The 22,442-nt window shown below is 50.6% G+C and overlaps 1 protein-coding gene across 8 annotated transcripts in view; it reads left to right on the top strand.

The window, feature by feature from the left end:
• itpr1b (inositol 1,4,5-trisphosphate receptor, type 1b) overlaps positions 1 to 22,442 on the top strand; it is a 90,713-nt gene that overhangs the window by 48,026 nt on the left and 20,245 nt on the right. For 3 of the 8 annotated variants that reach the window (XM_072715301.1, XM_072715300.1, XM_072715299.1), the window contains 7 exons: positions 1,068 to 1,216; positions 2,569 to 2,680; positions 11,440 to 11,569; positions 12,912 to 13,096; positions 21,213 to 21,408; positions 21,680 to 21,933; positions 22,046 to 22,246. In XM_072715301.1, the coding sequence (XP_072571402.1) occupies positions 1,068 to 1,216; positions 2,569 to 2,680; positions 11,440 to 11,569; positions 12,912 to 13,096; positions 21,213 to 21,408; positions 21,680 to 21,933; positions 22,046 to 22,246 (1,227 nt within the window). Of the gene's footprint in view, positions 1 to 1,067; positions 1,217 to 2,568; positions 2,681 to 3,766; positions 3,803 to 9,327; positions 9,364 to 10,065; positions 10,114 to 11,439; positions 11,570 to 12,911; positions 13,097 to 21,212; positions 21,409 to 21,679; positions 21,934 to 22,045; positions 22,247 to 22,442 lie in introns of all 8 variants that reach the window. The other 5 variants (XM_072715297.1, XM_072715295.1, XM_072715302.1 and 2 more) reach the window with 3 other exon arrangements.

The raw sequence follows: 22,442 nt of genomic DNA, 5'->3' as shown, positions 1-22,442 counted from the left end.
CTTCCAGCTATTTCAGGCCATGGATGCCATTATTAAAACCTTTTCATCACAGAATCCGTGGCTCTGACAAAGTCCTTGTAGAACTCTGCTCTTGCATCATTTGCATGAATCAGTGTGCAGATTAAACAGGGTCCTGTGCTGGCAGATCAATGGAGAGTGAGCATGTGCGTGTTTGCGTGTGAGGGCGCCGACGTGTCACACAGCGGTCACAGTTTTGCTCGGCCTTGGGGTTGGGTAGGTGTGACTTTTCACGATGTTGTGAAGGAACTGGCTAACCATGCACACACACATTTATTCCTGCCTCACCCAGCATGACAAAGTTAGGTGGAAGTTACTCCTCTGTCTACCTCAGATCTTCTGATCACCTTGAGGAAAACATGCCCTGACCTTTTGCAGCAACTCATTGAGAGGATGTGCACCTTTTGTTGAGAGACCTACACAGGGTCTGGAGAGCCCCTGACCTACACATAGTCCTGATGGCCTTTGTTTATCACAGAGCTCCTAGTTAACGCTCTGTGTTCTACCAGAGAGTCCAGAGGAGTCAAAGGTTAAGCTGGTAATTAAGATCTAGTAAGAGAAGATCTAGTAAACAGCCTCTGGTTGGGGGTTAAAAACATGCTTGGGTAGGTAATGGGGTTTTGTGTGACTGGGAAAAACAACAGAATACTTTTAGGCAACAAAGGAAAGACATAAAACGAATTAGAGCACTAAATTTGGTCATTTTTTATTATTAATTTTTAAATTATGAGTCATATTCTAATATGACTTGTTCCCCCTTAAACTTATTTTATAGAATAAAATTTTTAGTGCATTTTGTTTCACATTTTTTATTTTTAGTTGTTGAACATGATGTAAGATGAAACTGGAGTGTGAGCCTGCCTTTCCCAGCAGCCCCAGTATAACAGGAGGTATAGTGACTCCATGAACAGGCCATGCGTGGAGGCCAGAGTCGTACCTTCTGCATTCGTTTTAGTGCCATTGTCCTGGTGAGCCACTTGTGGGGGGGGCACCGTGTGGACAGAAGATCCCAGGAGCGTGTGGTGGCTGACCTGCACTCTCTCCTGCAGGATATCGTGTCGGCGCTGGAGGACCGTCTCCGGCCACTGGTGCAGGCAGAGCTCTCGGTCTTGGTGGACGTTCTCCACCGTCCTGAGCTGCTCTTCCCTGAGAACACGGATGCCAGGAAGAAGTGCGAAAGTGGGGGCTTCATCTGCAAGTAAGGCATCCCTGCCAGCCACTGACAGCTGTCCGCCCCCCTATCCCCCCCCCCCCCCCCCCCCCCACCCGGGGCCAAGCTGTCAGACCCCCCCCGCCACCCTGTAACTTTTGCCGCCTTCTGCAAGTTGTCATTATCACTTCATTCACAGTCAGTTTGCATAAAGATGGAACCTTCCAGCAGAGGGCTAATTTTCAGCAACCTTTGGCTACTGACAGACATAATGGCTGTTATTTATAACCTGAAAAGTGATTTGTGAGATGGGACATCGCTTGCAAAAATGTCTATTAATCTAAAGCAGTGATAAGCTCAGCCGGAGCCCCCAGGACCCCACATAAATACAATTCTAATGAACTTTTCACGTGAAGGTTGGCCCGGCGTATCTCTAGGTAAAGCACTTCTCTGTTTTGGTGCTTCCGCAGTGCTGTCTGGCTCAGGCAAAGAGCTGTGTACTAAACATGCCTCCAGACTGAGGCTGTGATGTCTGCACCAGATGGGGATTTAGATGCCAGTACTGACTGGAATAGGAATCGAGAGCTGGGACAGAGGGTGGGGTAATATTCCTGTGGGGCAGCATTGTTACTCCAGTGTATAAACTCGCTCTGTGCCGTCTGTGAGAAGAGGATGTGAGAAGGGAAAGCAAAAGTACAAAAAAAGGCTTTACCGTTTTAGAAAGTGTGTGCTATACTGCGTCCTGTCCTCCCAGTGCTGCACATGGCAACCCCACGGGGCCATGGCAGGGGGGACTAAGACAGACGTCAGCGCCCCATCTGCAGATATTGTGCTAAGCCCACGGCTTTCTATGAACAGGTGCCTGCCTGATTAAGCCGGATAGGGTAGCATGTGCTCCGGGAGCCTGTAACGCAGAGGGTGCCGATCATCCTGAGTGCTGGGACGCGGCCTGCTGCACCGCGGAGCCGCCGCACAACGTTCCGCCAAAGCGGAGAATGTTTAACCTGCCCTTGGCCGCCTTCCGCGGATGGGCGTGCCAGAGCTCTGAGTTTAGCTGGCTCCTGAGTAGAGTTGCTCAGCTCCTTCCAGAGTCCACCCAGTTTTGTTTACCTTTGTTTGCCTGGGCCTTTGGGCAATTAGATGTGTTGCCGGCCATATGTGTTGCCAGTGCACACACCCACGCACACACACGCATGACATCTTCGTGGGGACTCTCATTTTAACCTAAACCTGAACTGATCAGCAAGGAATAGTTTGGGGAATTTTCTGTTTAACGAGGCGAATGATGTCATAAGGACACAGGCTTCCCCAGGCTGGTGTATGCACACCCCTTCTGTAAGTCCACACCCAGGCCCCCCTGGTACCTGCTTATGCTTGGACCCCCCTCCTGCCTCCACTAGGCTCATCAAACACACCAAGCAGCTGCTGGAGGAGAACGAGGAACGGCTTTGCATCAAGGTGCTGCAGACTCTACGGGAGATGATGACCAAAGACCGTGGTTACGGGGAGAAGGTACTGAAGGCCACGTCCTCAGCATCCAGACTGCCCGATCGCCTGTCCTGACCACTGCTGTTTGATCAGTCTGGTCTAGGCCTCTCCTCAGACGCCTCTGGGAATCTCCGTGTGCAGTAACTGTGTCTGTACTGTTTAATCTATTTATTTTTTTGCTCTTCTGTTGATATTGTCCGGCAGCCAGCTGAGGAAAGCTTCAACGGTTCACAACATCTTAGCATTGCCCTCCGAGTTGTATCTTTATTCCAAAAACATTTATTTGTAACACAAATGCGGAGTGGGGGAAATCCCCTGGTCTCAGGGGTTCCACATGTTATCATGCAGATTTCACATCAAAACTGCTCCTGCTATTAGTGAGTCCAAGGGATTTCTTCCATATCTCCACTTTGGGGGGTTTCCAAGGGAACATCTCAGCATTGCAGTGTAAAGACACCAATGTGCCAGTTTAAGAAACACATGGTATGGTTTGGACAATCTTATTCCTGCCTTGTCCCTTTATGTTATTATTTATTTATTAAAGTCACCCTAAGCATAGCTGCCAGTCTTCTGATTGGGTGCTCTGTCACCTTGGGCACGAATGGCAATCGTGAGCTGGGATGACTCCTCCTCTTCCTGCTCTGCTGCCTTCCGCTTATTATTGAGGTGGCCGGCGAGGGGTAGCGTAGCACATGCCCTCCTTAACACCCACACGCTCAAACACACTCTTAGGCCACTCTTAGCTGTCTTCGGAGGACCCGCCCTATCATTCCATCTATTTTGGGGGGTTGGTGGCCTGCAGCATGTTCTGGAGTATGAGTCAAAGACAGCAGCATGTATTAAAGCACCCCAGGACTAATACGCTCTGCCGGCTGTGTAAATATCTCATTACTAATCTCCGGTCTGTCGGCTTGGTTGTATCTGCTCCCTCTTTTCTGTTGGTACTGACCAGAGCTTTGAAATGCTGTTCCTCCTATGTATCTTACTAACAGACATGGTGTGCTTTTCTGAAATGACCTCTGTTCTGTTGTTTTTTTTTCTTTGTCGTTTTTCACCCCAGCCCTGTCAGATGCGCCCATACTGACTGTTTGCTGTGCTCTTCTCTTCCAGTTGATTGCCTTTGATGATGAGATGGATGTGGCTGAGGTTGACGGTTTTTTTCTTGGTTTCTTCACTGTTTGCTTCTCTGTCTCCCTGGTGACCTGCTGCTTATTTACCCCCCCTCACCCCCTCCCCCTCCCCCCTAACTCTCCGCTGTGCCTCCTTGGCTGCTGTCTGCTCCATGTTCCCCTGGGGGCAGTTTGCAGGCCCCTGGGTTGCCATGTGTCCAGTGCCTGGGCTGTGGCGGTGACCCCACCAGCTCGCTGAGTCTGTGCATCTGCCGTTGCGTGCTTGTGGAGAGGCGGCGGTGTGGGTGCGCGCCGTGGCCGTGTCAATGCAACGCTTCATTCCAGCTTTGCGTCCTCTGGATGGAAGGTGGCCTTGTACTCGGAAGATATTCAGCAAATGTCCAAACATATAAACATCATTATGGGAGGAGATAACATTAATGTGCCTCATTACTGACCATGAAGCAACTACCAACAAAGGTTATAGGTCACAGATTTTATGGGGACATTTTCAGATGGATTTCAGAGGCACAGTGATTTTCGGGACACTGTGTCTTTGTCAGCATGTCAACACGCCCCCCCCTAGGGTGTGAGCGAAGTGTGCAGGAAAGGACTGGGGGTGACTGGGAGCCAGTGACGCACTCAACACGTTTGCGTGACCGCATGCCTCGATCAGCGCGTGTACCTGTGTGTGCATTCCCGTTTAAGTCTCAAAGCAAAACAGCATTTCTGATGTTTGTGAGTTAGAAGTTAAGGAGTCATTTATTATATTAAAATGGGAGCTGTAGTGTGTGTGTGTGGGTGTGGGTTTACCTATCCTTATGGGACATAATGTCCCCATAACGTGATAAATATCCATTTTTTTTCCCTTATGGGGACCGGTTTCCTGGTCCCCATAAGGGAAAACTCTATTTTATAAACATCGGTGACTGCTATGAAAAAACAGCTTGTATTTTGTTAGGTTACTTATGGTTATGGTTAGGGCAGGGTGGGGGTTAAGGCTGTCATAGTTAGCGTTAGCATTTTTCCCATTGAAATGAATGAGCGGTCCCCATAAGGATATGTTTACCCTACATGTGTGTGTGTGTGTGTGTGTGTGTGTGTGTGTGTGTGTGTGTACCTATCCCTATGGGACATAATGTCCCCATAACGTGATAAATATCCATTTTTTTTCCCTTATGGGGACCGGTTTCCTGGTCCCCATAAGGGAAAACTCTATTTTATAAACATCGGTGACTGCTATGAAAAAACTCTTGTATTTTGTTAGGTTACTTATGGTTATGGTTAGGGCAGGGTGGGGGTTAAGGCTGTCATAGTTAGCGTTAGCATTTTTCCCATTGAAATGAATGAGCGGTCCCCATAAGGATATGTTTACCCTACGTGTGTGTATGTGTGTGTGTGTGTGTGTGTGTGTGTCATACTTTCATCCATCTCTAAATATCCCCAGAGAACAGGATGTCTTGGGCTGTTGGTCTTAACCGGTCGACATGATCAGGTTTGACCATGTGCAGACCAGTGCTGTCTCCCGGGGAGGGGGGGGGGGCCTGGTGGCTGAGCTCTGCAGCTCTGGGGGACGCACCCCTATTCACACCTGACCTTGTCTCACCGCTGACCCTGAATGGGAAAGGGACACTGGTCAGACGGGGCCCCCATGGGGGCAGTGGAGAATGCAGGCAGATTGGGGGGGGGGGGGGTAGTTCTCATCTTCCTCAGCTCTGTGCCACTCCGGAGTAGCAGCTGTGAGTATTAATAGCCAAGCTAACCGTCCAAGTCATCCTGCGAATGCTGCACGTGAAATGGTATAGCCCCTACACCTGGGGGGGCGGGGGAGGTTAGGTGGGGTGAGGGTGCTTTCTAGGAAAGAACACTGGCCTCTCTTTCATACAGATACCATGCCCTCCCCCATCGGCCATAGTATCACCATCCTTCTGTGTCAAGGACATCTGGGGGGGGCCCATTTGAGGCTCCAAGTGTTTCCTGGGTCTCTGGCCTGGGTGAGGCTTGTGCTGTCATGGTAATGTAAGTCTAGGAGGAGGCTGATTGGTGGAGCAGTAACCTGGGGGTGGGGCTTTTCTCACTCCGGCCCCACCCCATCCTGGTCCCTCTCATTTCCACTGCCAGTTATCTTACGCCGAGTGAGACTGAGGTGCAGTGCACCCCTGATACCAGTTATTCTCTCTTTCTCTTCCATCGGGATGCGTTGTGTCAGCCCTCTTTCACTTCCTTTTATGTTTTGTTCACTTCTTTCCATTTCCTGTTGTGTAAGATCATCCCAGCTGTGTGTTGAGTGAAGAGTTGAGTTGAAGTTCATGCGTTTATATTGGTGCATTTAGGACTTCAATTAAAGAATGTTGTGCCGATACAAGAAAACAGTCATTGCCGACATCAGTATGTCGATGAATGTATGTACACATGTACAAATATTATTAGATCAAGGACGGTGTCCTTGTAGGAGACCCCACTTCTTTCCCCTCACTCATCTCTTTCTAGCCATCTCCCCTTCTCCCCTCCCTCACAGTCCTCGGCCGTCCCCAGGCTCTGCCATTTGAGCGCACTGCCACTGACCTCCAGTAGGAGGAGCTGTGACTGTTTGTGTGAGGCTGCGAATCCACCGTCCCAGTTTCCCAGCCTGCACGCTGGGCCGCTTCCTGAGCCGCTGCCAGCTCTCGGGCAGCAGTTGCATAAGATCTGTCGTTTTTTTTTTTTTTTTTTTTTTTTTCCTGGAATTCAGACTCACCACTGGTGTGTGACCTTCAGCGGTAATTGCCAATAAAAGTGCGGTGAGCTGTTTACTGAGAGATACTGGCAGCGTCTCGTAGGGTTGGGGGGTAGGGGGAGGGTACTGGCACATTTTGCAGCCCTCAGAGGTTGGCTGATGCAGGACCTCTTCAACTGCCTGATCTCCTGGTGGCGGCCGGGGTGGTGGTGGTGTGTGGGGCGTCTGGGTACCAGATCTATATCAGTGTGCGATAACTGATGGGCTCTGGGTGACGCATGTGCTGTGTGGTGAGTGCCCCCGTTAGCTTCACTGAGCTCATGCTCTGCCCCCGGGACACTTCAGCAGCGATGCCCCCAGGACATTCAGTCACATCCTGCTATTAAAAAAATAAAATAAAAATAATAATAATAATAATAATAATAATAATAATAATAATAAAGGATCGGAGCAGCTTTGCAGGCCGGTCACTATTCCTACCAGAGAGTGCAGTGGGTCCCATCCCTGGCCTGTCTGTGTTGCGCGTTTTGACTCCTGCATCTGTCGGATGTGGCGGGGGCTGTCATCTCTACAGGCCAGGCCGTGTCTTTATTTCAGTATCATGCTCGCTAGATACGCATCGCCTCGTGACTGAAGGACACGGCCGCAGCCTGCAGGTTCTCACGCTTCGGCGGGGCTTCTGGACGCTCTCCAGCCGCTTCCCCCACGCCTTGGGCGGGGCCGCGTGGAAGGCAGGTCTGCCCCAGAAATCGGGTACTGCCTCCTGAAGCTGAAGGGTTAGGCCTCCAGGGACGCTTTTGCATGTACGGGAGCCAAAGCTGTTCCTTCTTTGGTCAATGGTGAACATGTGACTTTTCCCACTTTCGCAGCTGCCAAACGTCCGGCGGTGATGGACCGACACGTCTCTCTGCCTTAAGCAGCATGAAACATCGACTCTGGTTAATGGCTCTCTAACCACACCAGTGACGATCAGAGTCAGGCTTCCTGTTGCCTGCAGCCCAGTAAAGAATTACTGGTGTATCACGAGCAGTTGGTGTCTGAACTGTTATAGACCTGCTGCTGCATTAATGCTTTCCCTGCTTGGTTTGACCTTTAAGGGTTACCCCTGAGGAACAAGCGTGTCGCTGGCCGGTGTTCATTTATTATTTAGTGTCATCGGGTTCATGCATTTTCGCTTTCAGTGACGACAAATTAAGTAATCCAGCAAAAAACAAAAAAAAAAAAAACAATTAAGCAGGTAGTCATAATTTATTCTGAATCATTTTGGAAAAATGTGTCCCTTATATATTTAGTTTCTCAAGACATTTTTAATAAACACATTATAAGTAATAATAATAATGACGATAATGATTATAATTATGATATACTTCATTTTAGATTTCAGCACTTTCCATCACATACAAGCAATAGAACTGATCTAAACTAGTAATAGTCGCTAGTGCTGTCCTAAAACTAAACTAATTAAAATACAATAAATTAAAAGATGAATCATAAAAATGGAATTCTGCATGGAAAGAAAAAGGACAAACTGCTAAAAGTGCTGCCACTATACATGGGACTGAAACAAAAAGAAAAAACTACAGAAAAGAAAATGAGTGTTTTAAGTGTGATTGGGTTGGAGGAATTGCATGCACTCCTTACAAAGGCACTTCGAGTCCATCTGCCGTGACCTTTCCATGTCTTTCGACATAACCTGCATGTGTGGAAGCTCTGAAGAGTCTCCCTCACAGGCCTCATGGCAGTGAAGTATTAAACAACACCTATCACTCCTGTCATCAGCCCCTACGGCCAGCAGACTCGGCAAGGCAGAAAGGGGGATGTTTCGAACTGCCGCTTCTGTGCGTGCACGTTCCTATTGCGTGAAAATTGATCTTTTGAATAAACAGAAGTCAGATTGAGGGAGATTCCAGGCTGGTCTCGCAATTACTCAGGCACCCGTGTGTGTGTGTGTGTGTGTCTCTCTGTCTGTCTGTCTGTCTGTCAAGGTGAGTGTGACCAGATCCACCCCCACACATACACACACACACAAACACATTTGAGCAGGTCTGATGCGATATACCCAATATCACCTGTACCTGAACATTCCATACACCAAATAAGTTAACACTCGTTTTTATTTCTTTGCTTTTGTGTGTCTGTGATCCAGACTAAGAGTTAGGATGGGAAGGAGCCCTTTTTGTCCTCAGCTGTAAGAATAACTGGTCAGGCTTATGAATTATTACTGTAATTTTGGATTTACTCATAATAAAGCTTTCGAGGTGGGGTGGGGTGTGGTGTGGAGTGACTTGTGTCCCTGTTCTGGAGAATGTAAGCATACTTTCTGTGGTGAGGCTTTACACAGCAATAGATAAGAATTTGAGAACAATGACACCATACCTGCGTTGGAGTGCATACCTGTATTTTTTTATTTTTTGTCTACCTGAATACTCCAATCACACGACACGTAACCAAATGATGGACAGGTAGATGAACCAATACCAGTCAGTGTAAATGGTGACCTCATGAATGGGCGTGATGTCATAGTGCTGAACGCGGGGAATACTTTGGTACAGCACAGGCTATTGAGGCAAAGCTTTTTGCTCCTGGTTTTTCTATCAGTGATTTGTGTGATGGTGACCTTGTTGCTACTGTGGTTGTCGCTGGTGCTGATGTTTACGTGATGGTGTCTGTCGTCGTCGCTTTTGGACAGTCATCCGCTGTAACGTGGGTAGTAATCAGACCCGCGCTGTGCCCCCACCCCCAGAATACCATAAGAGCCCTGCTGTCTGCTGCTGACTACGCTATCTTGGGGGGAGAATGTGAAGAGATGAATGCTTTACTAACCCGACACTTTTATTTCCAATCAGCTGGCCCCCCCGCCGGAACCAGAAGCCCCCACTGAGGTGTGTCCAACACCTGTATCTACCCCCAGTGTATGCATACGGGTTGTTGTGTTTCTAGTTGTCTACCCTCACAGACCACCTGTGTGTTGATCATCGTAGCCGTTTTCCCAGAAGACCTGACTGTCCTATTGTTGTTTTTTTCAATTTGTGTGCCACCTCTCCAGCTGTACCCTTGTCGTCGTGTTCTACCCCGCCGTCCTGGCCTGGTCAGGCCTGACCTTTCCCGCCTGTCCCCAATGTCATCTTTGTTGGCTTTCGGAGAGCCCGTCCTGGCCCTCCACATTAGCCTTTCTCTGCTCCATTACGTGGCGCCGTGTCCTTGACTCCTGTCCCCCTTGGGCTCCCGGCTGGTGAGCTGGGGGCTTCTGAGCAGCTGTTAGCTGGGCTCTGGATAAGCAAGGTCCAGTGCCTGGTCCCCATCAGAAGGCCACCCAGGTCGCTGGGTGACATTGAATCCACACCGTTACTTTTTCGTTAGAGGTCCCCAGTATGTTCTGCATGATTAAGTTTGCGAAACCGCTACTTCACTCAACACTCCCTTAACAGCATGAGAAGATCTACCACACCTTCTTGCATGTGAGGAAAGTGACTAATTAGCACGACATTAACGCACTCTTTTGTGTGTGCCCCCCCCCCCCCCCCCCCCCCCCCACCCCACGATTCTTCTGGTATCTCTGTTCTCTGCTAACTCCGCCCTCTCAGGATGCTGATCCGAATCAGCCTCAGAAGCAACTGGAGGATCAGAGAAGGGTATGTAACCAAGGTCTCTGAAGGAGCGATCCTGCCAACTGCAGATGACTAACCTTAATCTTAATAACACCTCCCCACAATACCCTCTACAGCACTGTTTCTTAACCCGGTGGTCAGGGAGCCGTGGACAGTCCACATTTTTGCTCTCTCCCAGCTCCCAGTAAGGAGCAAAAACATGGGCTGTCTGGGGGGTCCCTAAGGACCGGGTTGGGAAACACTGCTCTACAGCATGCATCCTTTGTCTGCCACTAACATGAGTATGTCCAGAGATGAACTGGGTCTTTACTTTCCATTATATGATTGAAACAGCACTGCCTTACTGTGTGTGTGAGTCAATGCATTTTGCTCCTTCAGCCCTTTAGCTTCGTGTACCATCTGCAGGGGTTTCAGTTGCGTTGTCTTACTGTAAATGGGTCCTGACAGCCCCTGCACTCTGCACGAGGCATCCAATCCATGCTGGTGTTAATGGGACGGTTTGTTTTCCTCCTCTCTGGGTATGTGGGTCCAGCCCCTGGTCCAATTAGTGGGCATTGCTTTCGAGCCCCGCAATGGTGTCTTATAATTTCCTGTTATGCTCTCATTGGCCGGCAGCTTACTCACCTGCTGCTCTTCCTTGCTGTGACGGTATCGTACCTGGTGGCACTACGGTCCTGAGATACTGCTTTCAGTGAAAGGGGAGGTTTCTCACTGAGTTTCTTAACAGCTAACTCTGGCTAAATCTACACTTATAGCACTTACCACCTAAATATATTTAGCAAAAATAGTATGCCCATGAGAAGCTGATTCTTATTTTGTTGTTGTAAAACATTGTAATTTTTATTTTATCTATGGAGAGACACCGTTTATGTGTGTTATGTCTCTGAGGTATATAGAAATGACCGACAGAGATACCCTGGCTGATTTGGCCCCTCCCCATTTTTGACAGAATTACATCAGCAGGCTTTTCCCCAACTGATCCCTTAGTTCAGATTTCGAAGACTAGATCATTCAGATGAAGCTCCCCCATCCCACACACACAAATATGTCCATCTCTCAGTGTTGTACTTCTGTTGAGTTCTGTTTCACCGTGTTTACGTTCCTGCTGTCTCCAAGAGTAGCTTGTCTAGGTGTTACATCGTCCGCATTATGGTGCGAGATGGAACCTCACAAAAATACATGGTAATTTATGCAGTGACAAATCTCGAAGGGGCTTTGGCAGCCCCCTCGGCTGGCATCCATCAAGCCTTATGAAATGGTTTTGAGTAGGCCTAGCGACCGCTCAACCCCCCCCCCGGAAGTCAGCCAATTCTTGACGTCTCTCTTCCCGGCTGCTCTCTCCATCTGAAGGGTGAAGCACTGAGACAGATTTTGGTGAATCGTTACTATGGAAACTTCAGGCCCAGTGGGAGGAGGGACAGCCTGACCAGTGTGAGCAATGGTCCCCTCACCCCCGGTGGCCAGGGGAAGACCCAATCAGGTGAGCCGCAGAGAGCTTGTGTGGGTCCGTGTCTGTCTGGATGCATGGATCCTTCTACCTGTGTGTGGTGGGGAGACGAGACAGTTTCCCATACTGTCCCATAACAATGTCGAATAGGAAATAGCCTCTTCATGTTCTGTTGTATTTCCCCAATCTGCATTTTACAGATAAGCAGAAGTTAATGCGAAAATCCCACGTGTCTGATGGCTGATACCAAACATTTAAAATGTCTTTCCTATTTTACCCCAAACAGGAACAATAGAAGCTATGTCGAGTAACCCTAGAATGACCCTCTAAGCTCACAGTAAACAGTCCCATCTCTGATCTTCTGCTTACTGCTTGCCATTAGACATCGCTTTCCCCACCCCCTGATTCTTAGGAACAGTGAAAATACTTGGTTCGTGTTCGGTTATGTTACTTTGAGATTGTTGGCATGCATCGGTGTTTGATATGTCCTCTTCAGGCAGTTAACTCGATTGTGGCAAATTGCTGTTCATAAACCCCCTCTTTTAAAGCCACTCTCTCTTCCCCCATTGACGTTTCACGTCAAGAAGCCTCTCCGCACGTTCGATTCAGCCATTACTGTTGCTACGCAACGGGGCCGGAGCTCACGTCCTCTGAGTTTCCTGCCCCACCTGGTCGCAAAGCTTATGTGAGTGGTTACTTATATGGGGATGCAGTCATGGGAGTTAATCAGCTTACTTCCCAGCGAAGTCACACACCCCTGCCAACTCTTATGTGTTTAAACGTCACATCGATGGTCTGTCTGGATTCATTTACGGAACGGCTGGGAAATCAGCTAGTCGGAAAAACCGGGAGAACCCTTCGTGTATCTAACTATTAATCAGGAGCCTAAACCACATAGCAACAAATTGAACATAAACAAATGGTTTGGCCACAGGATGTTGTAAATGGCAGCTGAACACAATCAAGGTCTGCACTGATGAAACTGGCTGGTGTGAGCCATGATTTCATCTTGGGTACGACCCAGAGAGAGGCATGATTTAATTCAGTGTGTTCTTCAGTTTTTCGGAGTTTGTGTGACTGGCAAGCCGAGAGTTCTCCATGTTTGGTGTTATTGCGTTTAGTGTTTCTCTCCATAACACTGTGCCCTGCTGTCTGTGGGCTCAAACATAGACTGCCTACAGGGACACGGGTAACGGTTAATGGAGGCCAAACTGTGGAAGGTCAGATTTCAGGGAGGACTTTGCCACTGTACCTAAAGATCTGAAAAACCCCCAGTTCGCCTGAATTGCTTTGCTTAATTTCAGGGAGTGTAAACGGCTGAATTGCTAAGCCATTGTCCATGACCCTCCCCCCCCCCCCGCCTTACCTTTTGCAGGAAGTGCCCCCGGATCTCTCGGTCGGGGGGAGATAAGCCTGGCAGAGGTCCAGTGTCACCTTGACAGGGAGGGAGCGTCTGACCTGGTCATCGACCTCATCATGAACGCCACCAGTGACCGTATCTTTCAAGAGAGCATCCTGCTAGCGATCGCCTTGCTGGAGGGTGGGAACCCCACCATCCAGGTGAGACTCACTGCGCTGTCATCTCTAAATGGACCGAGATAAAAACAGATTTGTATCATATGAACGATTGCTAGAATAAAGTGACGGTAAAGCATGAAAAGAGTAAGTCATGAAACACCACTTGTAGCTGCTTTTATCGAGGTCAGATGCAACACGCTAGTCTGTTATAAGGTTGGCTGGAGCGACGTCAGCGCCAGCAGAAATCCCCAAACTACAGCCTGGGAACCAGTGTGTAGGAGGTACACTTTGCCCTCGGACCCCATCATCCTGAATGCTAATGTCGCTGCTGTCATCCTTTCAGCCGCGTTCGGCATGGAAATCCTTTCTCTCTGCCAGGACCCCACAAGGCCGGCTGGTGTAAGGAAAAATCCTGAAAACATATATGGGGGGTGTCCCCACAGGGACATTTTTTTTCCTGCTTCGCTGTCTGCAGAAAATATGAAAGTGCAAAAAATTTTGCGGTATAATTAATTGCTTTTAAAATGGAAGTCAATGGGAAGTCCCTTTGAACGTCTGTGTGTGTCTGTGTGTGTGTGTGTGCGCGCGTGCGTGTGCTTTATCATCTCCTCCTCATCCTTGCAGCCGTTTCCATAGTGACCTGCATGATGTATAATGATGACTTGCTGCCCTGTGTTTACAGGCCAGGCCGTGAGGTCGGCAATGTTGCACAGTGAGCCATAATGTTATCCGACTGCCATTCTTTCAAAAATACCATACGCGCGTCCCCATGTGTGTGTGGGTGGGCCGGATCTGCCTTTCCACAGAACTGAACCAAACTCCACGCAACGTCTTTCTCATAAGCAGCCCAGATCGTTTAATGTGCTTTTTGGTTCCCTTCCAGCAGAATTTCACGTTTCACGGTTTGGCTGCGTCATGGGAGATGCACGTGGAGGATGTTTCCCTTCTTAAGGTCCCTTGTCTTTAGTCTCAGGTGAAACATTGTGAGTGCATTGTTCTCATTCGTATGGTCCGCTGAGAGGCTGCGGAATGTAACGGATCAGTTTGGCTTCCTGTGCATATCCTGACGGCAACTGCTAATGGTAAACACTCAAAACCATTACCTTATTTAACTTGTGCTTCATACCATTCAAAAGTTTGTCAATTGTTGGTTTGCAATTATCCTGTGTCTGACACCCTGGGCGAGGATAGAATGGTAGTGTCATCCTGCTGCGATAACCCCGGTGAGCGTATCTGTTTATAAGGAACGGGAGGCGTAGGAGAAGGAGGAGAAGTCCACACCCAGAAGTCTGAACTTGCGGCAAGATGAGGCTGGCTGTTTCTGCGAACTGACGGACTCGGCGGGGGTGGGGGTGGTAGGGTGATTCAGCAGCGTCGCGATCCTAGGTGGGGTCTCAGGGTCCCGTTCCGAGCCGCTTATGGCGGCGGCTGTGGGGGCGGCCCGAGAATCGGCCGTCTGCTGGGAAACGGCCAAGCTGCATGCGCACTGACGCGTCAGCCGGGGGTTGTCATGGCAACGGAGCCCCTTGCTAACCTCTGGCAAGGTGAAATGAGAGGCAGTTGGGGGGGGGGGGTGGAAATGGAAATGTGGGGGTGTTGGATCAAGGGCAAGCATATCGCTCCAGTCTGGCGTGACGCCTGTGAGTTTGTGTGTGTGTGTGCGTGTGTGTGTGTGTGTGCGCGCACGCGCTCACTTGCACAAACAGGCCTCTTGCATAATGGTCTTGTCATTTGCATAGTCCTCTTACCTAATGTCTCCTGCCTTCCCACGCCTCTACAGCCTCACGTGATGCTGTTGCATAAGAGCTGAGTCGGGCTACCTAACATTCCTGTTTACCCCGAACACGGTCATGTGCCGGGGGGGGCGTGTCTTTCTCAAAGTTTCTCACCTGCTTCCTGCTTAGGAGTGTTTGGGTACCTGATTTTTCATTCTCCTGGTGAGATCGCGATGCCTTCTACCACTTGCAGCACTAGTTTTGAGACCAAATCTGCCGGTAACCTTCAGTCAGCCTCAGAGTCCAGTAGAATCAGACTGACCGAGCTTTGACCGGCAGCGGGTATCGCTGGTATCACCGAGCCTCGTTATGTTAATCAGACCTTTAGGCACTGAATGGAAGTGAAACTGAGCCGTGTCCACAGGGACTGTGATGGACCCAGTAAACCCAGACCATGTGAGCACGGGGCGCTTACACCCCTCTCCATCCATCTGTCGCCTCGTTCCTCTCGGGTCTTAACCTCGAGCTCTGAGTGTAAGTGTCTGTCGCTGCTATTTGTGTGTTTACACTAAGCTCTTCTGTTCCTCCTTAACAATGACTGATCCTGGAGAGTGTTATTCTTTGCACGCACAGGTCTAGGGTCTCTGGGTCACGGTCTGAGACCAACCTGTTCCTGGGAATCCAGGTTCAGATTGTGTGTGTGTGTGTGTGTGTGTGTGTGTGTGTGTGTGTGTGTGTGTGTGTGTGGTGGCGACGCTGCTGCCACCTGTTGGAGATCCGCCTCCCTTCTGCTCCTCCCACCTTAGCATGGGATCTACATGACCTCTGACATCTATGGAGGTTTCATATCATTCACATGCTACAACATGCATACGAACAGAATGGTGTCTGATAAGAGCAGCTGAACCAGACCAAAACCTGAAATGTATATAGTGCTGTCTGTTTTCACTGTAAACAGCCTGTGTGGGCAGAACATGTTGAGTGACTCTGGCACTCCTGGCACTTATTACCGACCCCCACCCCCCCACCACCCCCTCCCTAAAGACACACCCAGAGACTCTCATGGTCATCGGACCTGACTTTGTGGATCAGTGCGGTTGGAGGTTACCATGGGAACTGTTGACTTACTTTGACTCATCTTTCTCAGAAACCTTCTGTGACCCCCCCCCCCATTCCGCAGTAGACCTCCCACCACTCCTCACAATTTCCTATGCTCATAGGAGGCATTCGGGAATAAAAAGCATAAACTGGAAAGGTTATTGGGGAGCCGACCCTCAGGAGTGTTTCCATGGAGACTGCATGTGAACATTTGTCTAGGGGACCCCCGTGTGGGGGCATACCCCAGCCCCACCCGCCTCTCTGGGGACTCCATTTGAACTCCTGACCCTCCTCATCAGTCGTTTTCCCCCCAGCTCGCTGTTCCCCGGCGCCTCTGCGACACATGAAGCGGGCGGTTTGCCCGGCAGCTTTTGACAGGAACAAGCAATCTTTGTTGCGTCACGTGTGGCGCTCGGCGGGCTTGAGACATCGACGCCCGCGCCGTGCTCCACTCTTGCGTAACGGTGGGCGGATGGCCCTCAGGAGGGGCGCGAGGACCCTCTGCCGTTTAATGAGACACAGGACGAGACGCGAGGAAGGATTCTCAACACAGCCAGTCTGTCGCCCGGCTGTTTTTGTGCGAGTGGTCGTCGGGACCGCGGCTCTCCGTGGCGATAGAACTGCTGCCTGGAATCATGGTTTGATGGTTGGGAGGGGCGGCACGCAGGGGCAGAACGGGCCAGGTCACATCCTTGGCTCAGACGTGTGCTTTGAGCTCTCCTCTCTACACGCCTGGGGAGAGCAGTGCCGTTTCCTTGCCAGGGTGGTGTTTCACAGGGTAGCTTTTCATCTGCTCACCGCATTAATTAGGGGCTTTCCTGCAGAGAGGTATAATGGAACATTCCGGAAGATTCTCCAAATGACGTGCGATGCCCATCTGTTGCTTCCTCGACATTTTATCTGTTCCGAGGCTGCCATTATTATTATTATTTCATTATTATTATTTTTTTTTGGTGAGAAGTGTTTGGTACCGAAGGGGGAGGAAGCAGGGTCACAGATGCCATCACGCAGATGGTGAAAAGGCAAACCAGAGGAGCCTCATGCAACTTATTTTTATTTATTCAGTTGGGAAAGGACTGCAGGCTGCCTGTGACCGATGGTGACTAGTGGGTCATCTTGATCACACTCGTCCACTCTTTTTGGGTGTGGACCACGTGAATCTTGATCAGCGCATTTCTGACCTCGGTGCATCCGGTCGAACATGTGATCACTGCGCCCAGTGAGCAGGCGTCACTGCTGTCTAGCTCATGTAGCACTGACTAATGCATGCCTTTGCAGTATGGTGTGTGGTGGGGGGGGGACACACCCTGGAAACGTGGGCTGACCTGCTCTGTGTCAGACAGCCCCACATCTGGGCCCTGATTGGTCGGGGATGCATGGTTGTTTGGTGCTGCGTTGCGTGTCTGCGCTAGGAGTTCTCTGGGCCTTGGCCAAGCCCAATTCCGGTACTCTTGGTGTTCGCATATTAATTAGATTTTTGTACGCAGACAAACAGCCAGATAATTAACACTGCAGGTGTTCCTTGTGCTCACATGTTTTTGCGTGTACGTGGAAGTGAACCAACCTCAAGAGGCTATTGACCCTCAAAGGCATCTCACCTAATGAGGTTACCTAACATGGTGGGGGTGGGGGGGGGGAGGGGAGCATAATTCCTCTCCATTCCTTTCTTGTGTTTCTGTGGAGGTGTCCTTAGCGCCAGCCTGTCCGAAATCCTCTGTATCTCCCCCCCCCCGTAATCCCTAGTCTGCTTACTGCCCACACTCATGCCCGTCAGCTTACAGTAAGTCGTTACAGGTGCATCAGCCTGTGTTGAAATTGCCGCAGCCGGCATGGACCATTTCAGCATGAAGGTGGTCCGTCCTGCCCGGCGCCGGTCCCATTTGTAGGTGCGAAACCTGCCAGTTGTGCGCGGGGCGGCTCTCAGCCTGCCCTCCGCAGCCCCCGGTGCTGGCTGACGCGTGGGCGGAAATGTCACGGTGCCGCCGGGATACCTCGGCCCCCGCTGCTCCGCCTTTCCCCGTCCGGGAGCGGTTACGCTCGCTGAGCTGCTGCCGGGGGCGTCCTCGGAGCGAGTGCCAGATGGGCTCGTCTGTAGCAGAACCGGGAAGGGGGGGCGGGGAGGCACGCTTGGTCAGGCGGCTTCCACACGCCCCCGCAAGCGTGAGGGGAGGGCGGCCGGAAGCGGGCCTTAGCGGGAGTGCGATGCGGCGAACTTGGAAGCTGTGACTTTGAGTGACATTCGCCGGAGTCCTCCCACGCGGTTGGCGAAGCGGGAGGCGAGCCGAGACGAGGCATCGCTGAGCTGCCCCTCTGCTAACAGCTCCCCTTCCGCTGCTGCCACTGAGCAAACAGCCTGATTATAAATAGATGTTATATAACATCCCTTTGTTGATGCCAAAGTGCCGGGACAGGGGGGGGGGGGGGTGGGGGGGTGCGGCATGACCTTGTTTTTCAGATTAGACCGCCCCCACCTTGCCTGCAGAAAATTCTTCCTCCTCTGAGGGATCATCTGAAAAGAGGCAGAACAGACTGGTGTGTTCCACTCAGGATAGGCAGCAGGAGGGGAGGGGAGTGTGGTGGGGGGGGGTAGCCTTTAGATGCTCTTTGCAGATGTGCCCTGCTCGGACCAAGGGGGTGCTGGGGGTGAGCAGGAAAATCCCCAGCTTTTTTTTTTCCCTAGAACACGCTTACATTTCAAAGTGAGTCATTCAGCCTTTTCAACTGGAACGCTCCCATGATTCCAAAGGGATATCCTCTGGCCAAGATCCTGTGGATCCAGGTGACCTCTCACTAACCAAGGGTGACCTTGGGGGGGCGCTACTGAGACCCCTGCTGTGACACAGCCGGCTTCATTCTCTCATAGGTAACGCCTTCATTAGCGTGCATGTAAACGCCAGTGCGGGGTCAGGTGCTGTAGCCCCCGTGGTGTCTGGGTGCAATGCCTTAGGAGAGCATTTGCTATTGGAGTGGGGCATAGGCATAAATTATGGGGGGATATAACACTCCCCAGTAATCAAAACCAATCAATACAATCCCCTGAACCTTCTTAAATGGGTGGAGACCTCAACCCCCCCAATGCTCAACCCAAAGTTGCACTTGGGCGGGGGGGGGCACACAAAATGCACTACACCAGGCCCTTGGGGGGGGGGGGACACACCACAAAATAAAGGGTCTATTTATAGGAGGGACGAATTAAATCAAATGAAATATTTGGAGGTACCTGTCCCCCTGTCCCATCTGGGGGGAGGGTGGGGGTCCTGAAAAAAGGAGGCTTTCAGAATGCCCTGCTAGCTGTCCCCATGTGTGTGCTGGAGTTTGAACACGACCCCTTGCTGAATGCCTGTGCACGGGCCGTAGTTTGTAGACGCCCCCTCCACACCGGACTGGTCCTGCTCTTGCGGACGTGAACACTGCTGACCTGGATCACCAGGCAGAGTGTGAAATGTGTGTTACGCAAGCGGATCAGGATGATTACCGCCGTCAGGCCGGCACGGCCGGGATCTCCACTCCCCCCTTCCCCATGGGGGTGGGAGGGTGTTACATCACAGATGAAGTGTCTGCAGAATGAGAGGTGTAAGACGAGTAGTCCTGCATCTCCATGTGAACGTTTGGCTCTTCTTGCCTGACTGGACTCAATGCCAGACGTGAGTGATGTCAGCGGGATGGAAGGCGAGCTTCTGTGCGAAAGCTTTCGCAGAGACAGATGCGAATACGGCCGTACCTCACTTCCCCTGTTACGGCCCGAATCTGAGTGCCAAGGAGTCACCTCCACAATCTGTACATGGTGGCAGAGTAAGTCTTCAGTGTATGACTGAGTGTCTGCTTCCTATTTTTGAGAAAGACACATTTTTATAAATGTCACCACAAAGATAGTAAGTCCAAAAACAGGTAAAACAAATTATATATATATATAATCACACACTGATGTGCTTGAATTTGGCGGTAGGGCTTGTGTGTGCGTGTGTTTGTAGTGGCTGTATTCTAGCTTTGGGGTCATTGTGACACCGTCACTGCCTCCGCCCATCCATGCCCTGGAGTCGTCACCCCTCCTCGTCGCGTGTGGCATCACGTGGCCGTTCCCAAAATACGCCTGGGACTCACCGGCGTTGTGAGCGCCGGACTCTCCTTCATGCTCCCCACACAGTCGGTGGCTCCGAGGTCCCTTTTGAGGTGGAACGCGGCCGGTGGTCAGTGCTGAGTCAGCGCATCGTCTGGTTCAGTGTGTCCACCCACCTGTGTGTTAAGGGACATGGCAGCTCTGCATGTCCACCTGCCTTAGCACTTCTGTGACCTTGTACATGAGTGTGCCAGGAATGCACACCTTCTTTACCAACGACTGCGTACTTCATTGGCCAGAAAGAGACGGTTGGTCCTATATATGTGGTTCTCAGTAGCTCATTAATGAATAAACTGATTAATGGGAATGTTTACCCCCTTTATGATGATCATTTCTGTACATTTTCGGGCCTCTGGGATCCTTTGTGAACTTAACGGAGGCATTCCTAGAGCTGGGCCCATCCTGTCCCCACTAGCTGTGACCTGGAAAAGAAGGTCGGTTATGTAACACACTCCAAACTGCCTTAGATCCTCACTCATACCCCCCTCACTCTCTCCATGCACTTGCCCTGTGTCAATTTGGCACGGAAACTAGGGCAGGATTTTCCTTTTTTTCTTTTTCATCCCCAGCATACTTGGGCTGTGTAGCACTGTTGTAGCTCTTCCAGAAGCCACCCCACAGATTAGAGGTCTGGTGGAGAGTGGAGACGTTAAGGAAATGTTGCTCCGGACGTTCCCTTCCCACAAAAATCCCCGAGCAGGACCCAGATCTGCCCAGTCTCGCACATAAACGTTCATGAAAGTGTCCCACCCCTTATAATAATGCTGGCTTTCAGCATAAGGTGTTGGAAGGGGATCAGAATGGTTGTTTCAAAGACCCTTTTGCTGGGGTTTTGGGATTCTGAGGTCTAACAGTGTTGAGGACAGAAAGGCTGGTATTGTAATTACCCTTAAGCCCAGAAGCTGTTTGTTCTGAATATCAATAAGCAGACTGTGACTGACACCAGCATATGTCTGAGAAAGGCAGGCTGAAGTGACCCCAACCATCAAAGGCCTTCTTCATGGGACGTCCCATTATGTAATGCCGCTTGTGTGAGCGGCGTTGTTGCCAAATGAGAGATGTTTGGCGAACGTGGCTGCTTAACTAAGGTCGAGCGTGGATATTGCTGCACGTGCCTGAGATGATCCTCATCAGAGTATCAGAAAGACGGCTCCGTTTTAGCTGTTAGCGTGCCTCGCCATTCGGTGCGGGCTGCCGGCATTCACGAGCACCTTCTCCGCTCTCGCAGCGCTCGTTTTACTGCCGCCTGACCGAAGACAAGAAATCCGAGAAGTTCTTCAAGGTCTTCTACGACCGGATGAAGCTGGCCCAGCAGGAGATCAAAGCCACTGTGACGGTCAACACCAGCGACCTGGGCAGCAAGAAGAAGGATGACGACGCCTCCGATAAGGACGCCCCTGCACGCAAAAAAGCTCAGGGGACCGGTGAGTGGGGGCAGGGTGGTGACTGGAGCAGACCTTGCTGTCCTGGGCACTCTCGAGATGATTACGCAAATGATTGCCACGATTCTTATTTCACGGACCCGGCCCTACCCAGTAGCACCCGACCCAAGCTATATGGTACCCACTGATCTTGGCCACATGAAAGCCCAACAATCGATGTGTTGTTATGCAGATAAAAGACCTCCAGTGTCCACATGAGCCTTTGTGGCCTCCCGTTGTTTTCCTGCGAACCGTTTGCTCCCTGTGTACACAGTGAAGGATGTCGTCTCTGTGGTGACGGAAGAAGCAAGGGAGCAGCTGCTGGAGGCCTCGACGGTCACCAAGAAAGCATTCTGTTCGTTCCGGCGTGAAGCCGACCCAGAAGAGCATACGACCCCAGCCGACAGTCCAACCGGCATCGGTGACAAGGGCCAGGATGACGGGGAGATGAGTGTGATCATCACTATCATGCAACCCATCCTTCGACTCATGCAGCTGCTCTGTGAGAACCACAACCGAGACCTGCAGGTCAGCCAGCCATGTGGGAAGAGCTCACTCATTTGCCAAAGTGCAAAACTGTAAGGTGCTCTAATCTCCATTCTGCTCTCATGGCACCTTCTTTTGTCTCCCACACCCTTAGAACTTCCTGCGCTGCCAGAACAATAAGAACAACTACAACCTGGTGTGTGAGACACTGCAATTCCTGGACTGCATCTGTGGCAGCACTACAGGGGGTCTGGGCCTGTTGGGGCTCTACATCAATGAGAAGAACGTGGGACTCATCAACCAGACCGTGGAGAGCCTGACTGAGTATTGTCAAGGCCCGTGCCATGAGAACCAGGTTGGTCTTGTCCGTCAGTGAACCATTTCTGATCTTAGTTAGACTCTGCTGGCCATGTGTGAGATTTTGGGCTGACATGTGGTTTATCCTTCTTTGCTGTTTTGGCCTTGGAGTGTGTGGTGTCTTATTAAAGTTTGAATAAAAATAATAATAAAATACAGTGCAACACACAGTCAATTTCTTCATCTAATTACCT

Source organism: Paramormyrops kingsleyae, chromosome 8 (assembly GCF_048594095.1).
Source record: "Paramormyrops kingsleyae isolate MSU_618 chromosome 8, PKINGS_0.4, whole genome shotgun sequence".
In the NCBI taxonomy this organism is placed as follows: Eukaryota; Metazoa; Chordata; class Actinopteri; order Osteoglossiformes; family Mormyridae; genus Paramormyrops; species Paramormyrops kingsleyae.
The sequence above is the reverse complement of the archived record's forward strand: the minus strand, read 5'-3'. Positions and strand labels throughout refer to the sequence as shown.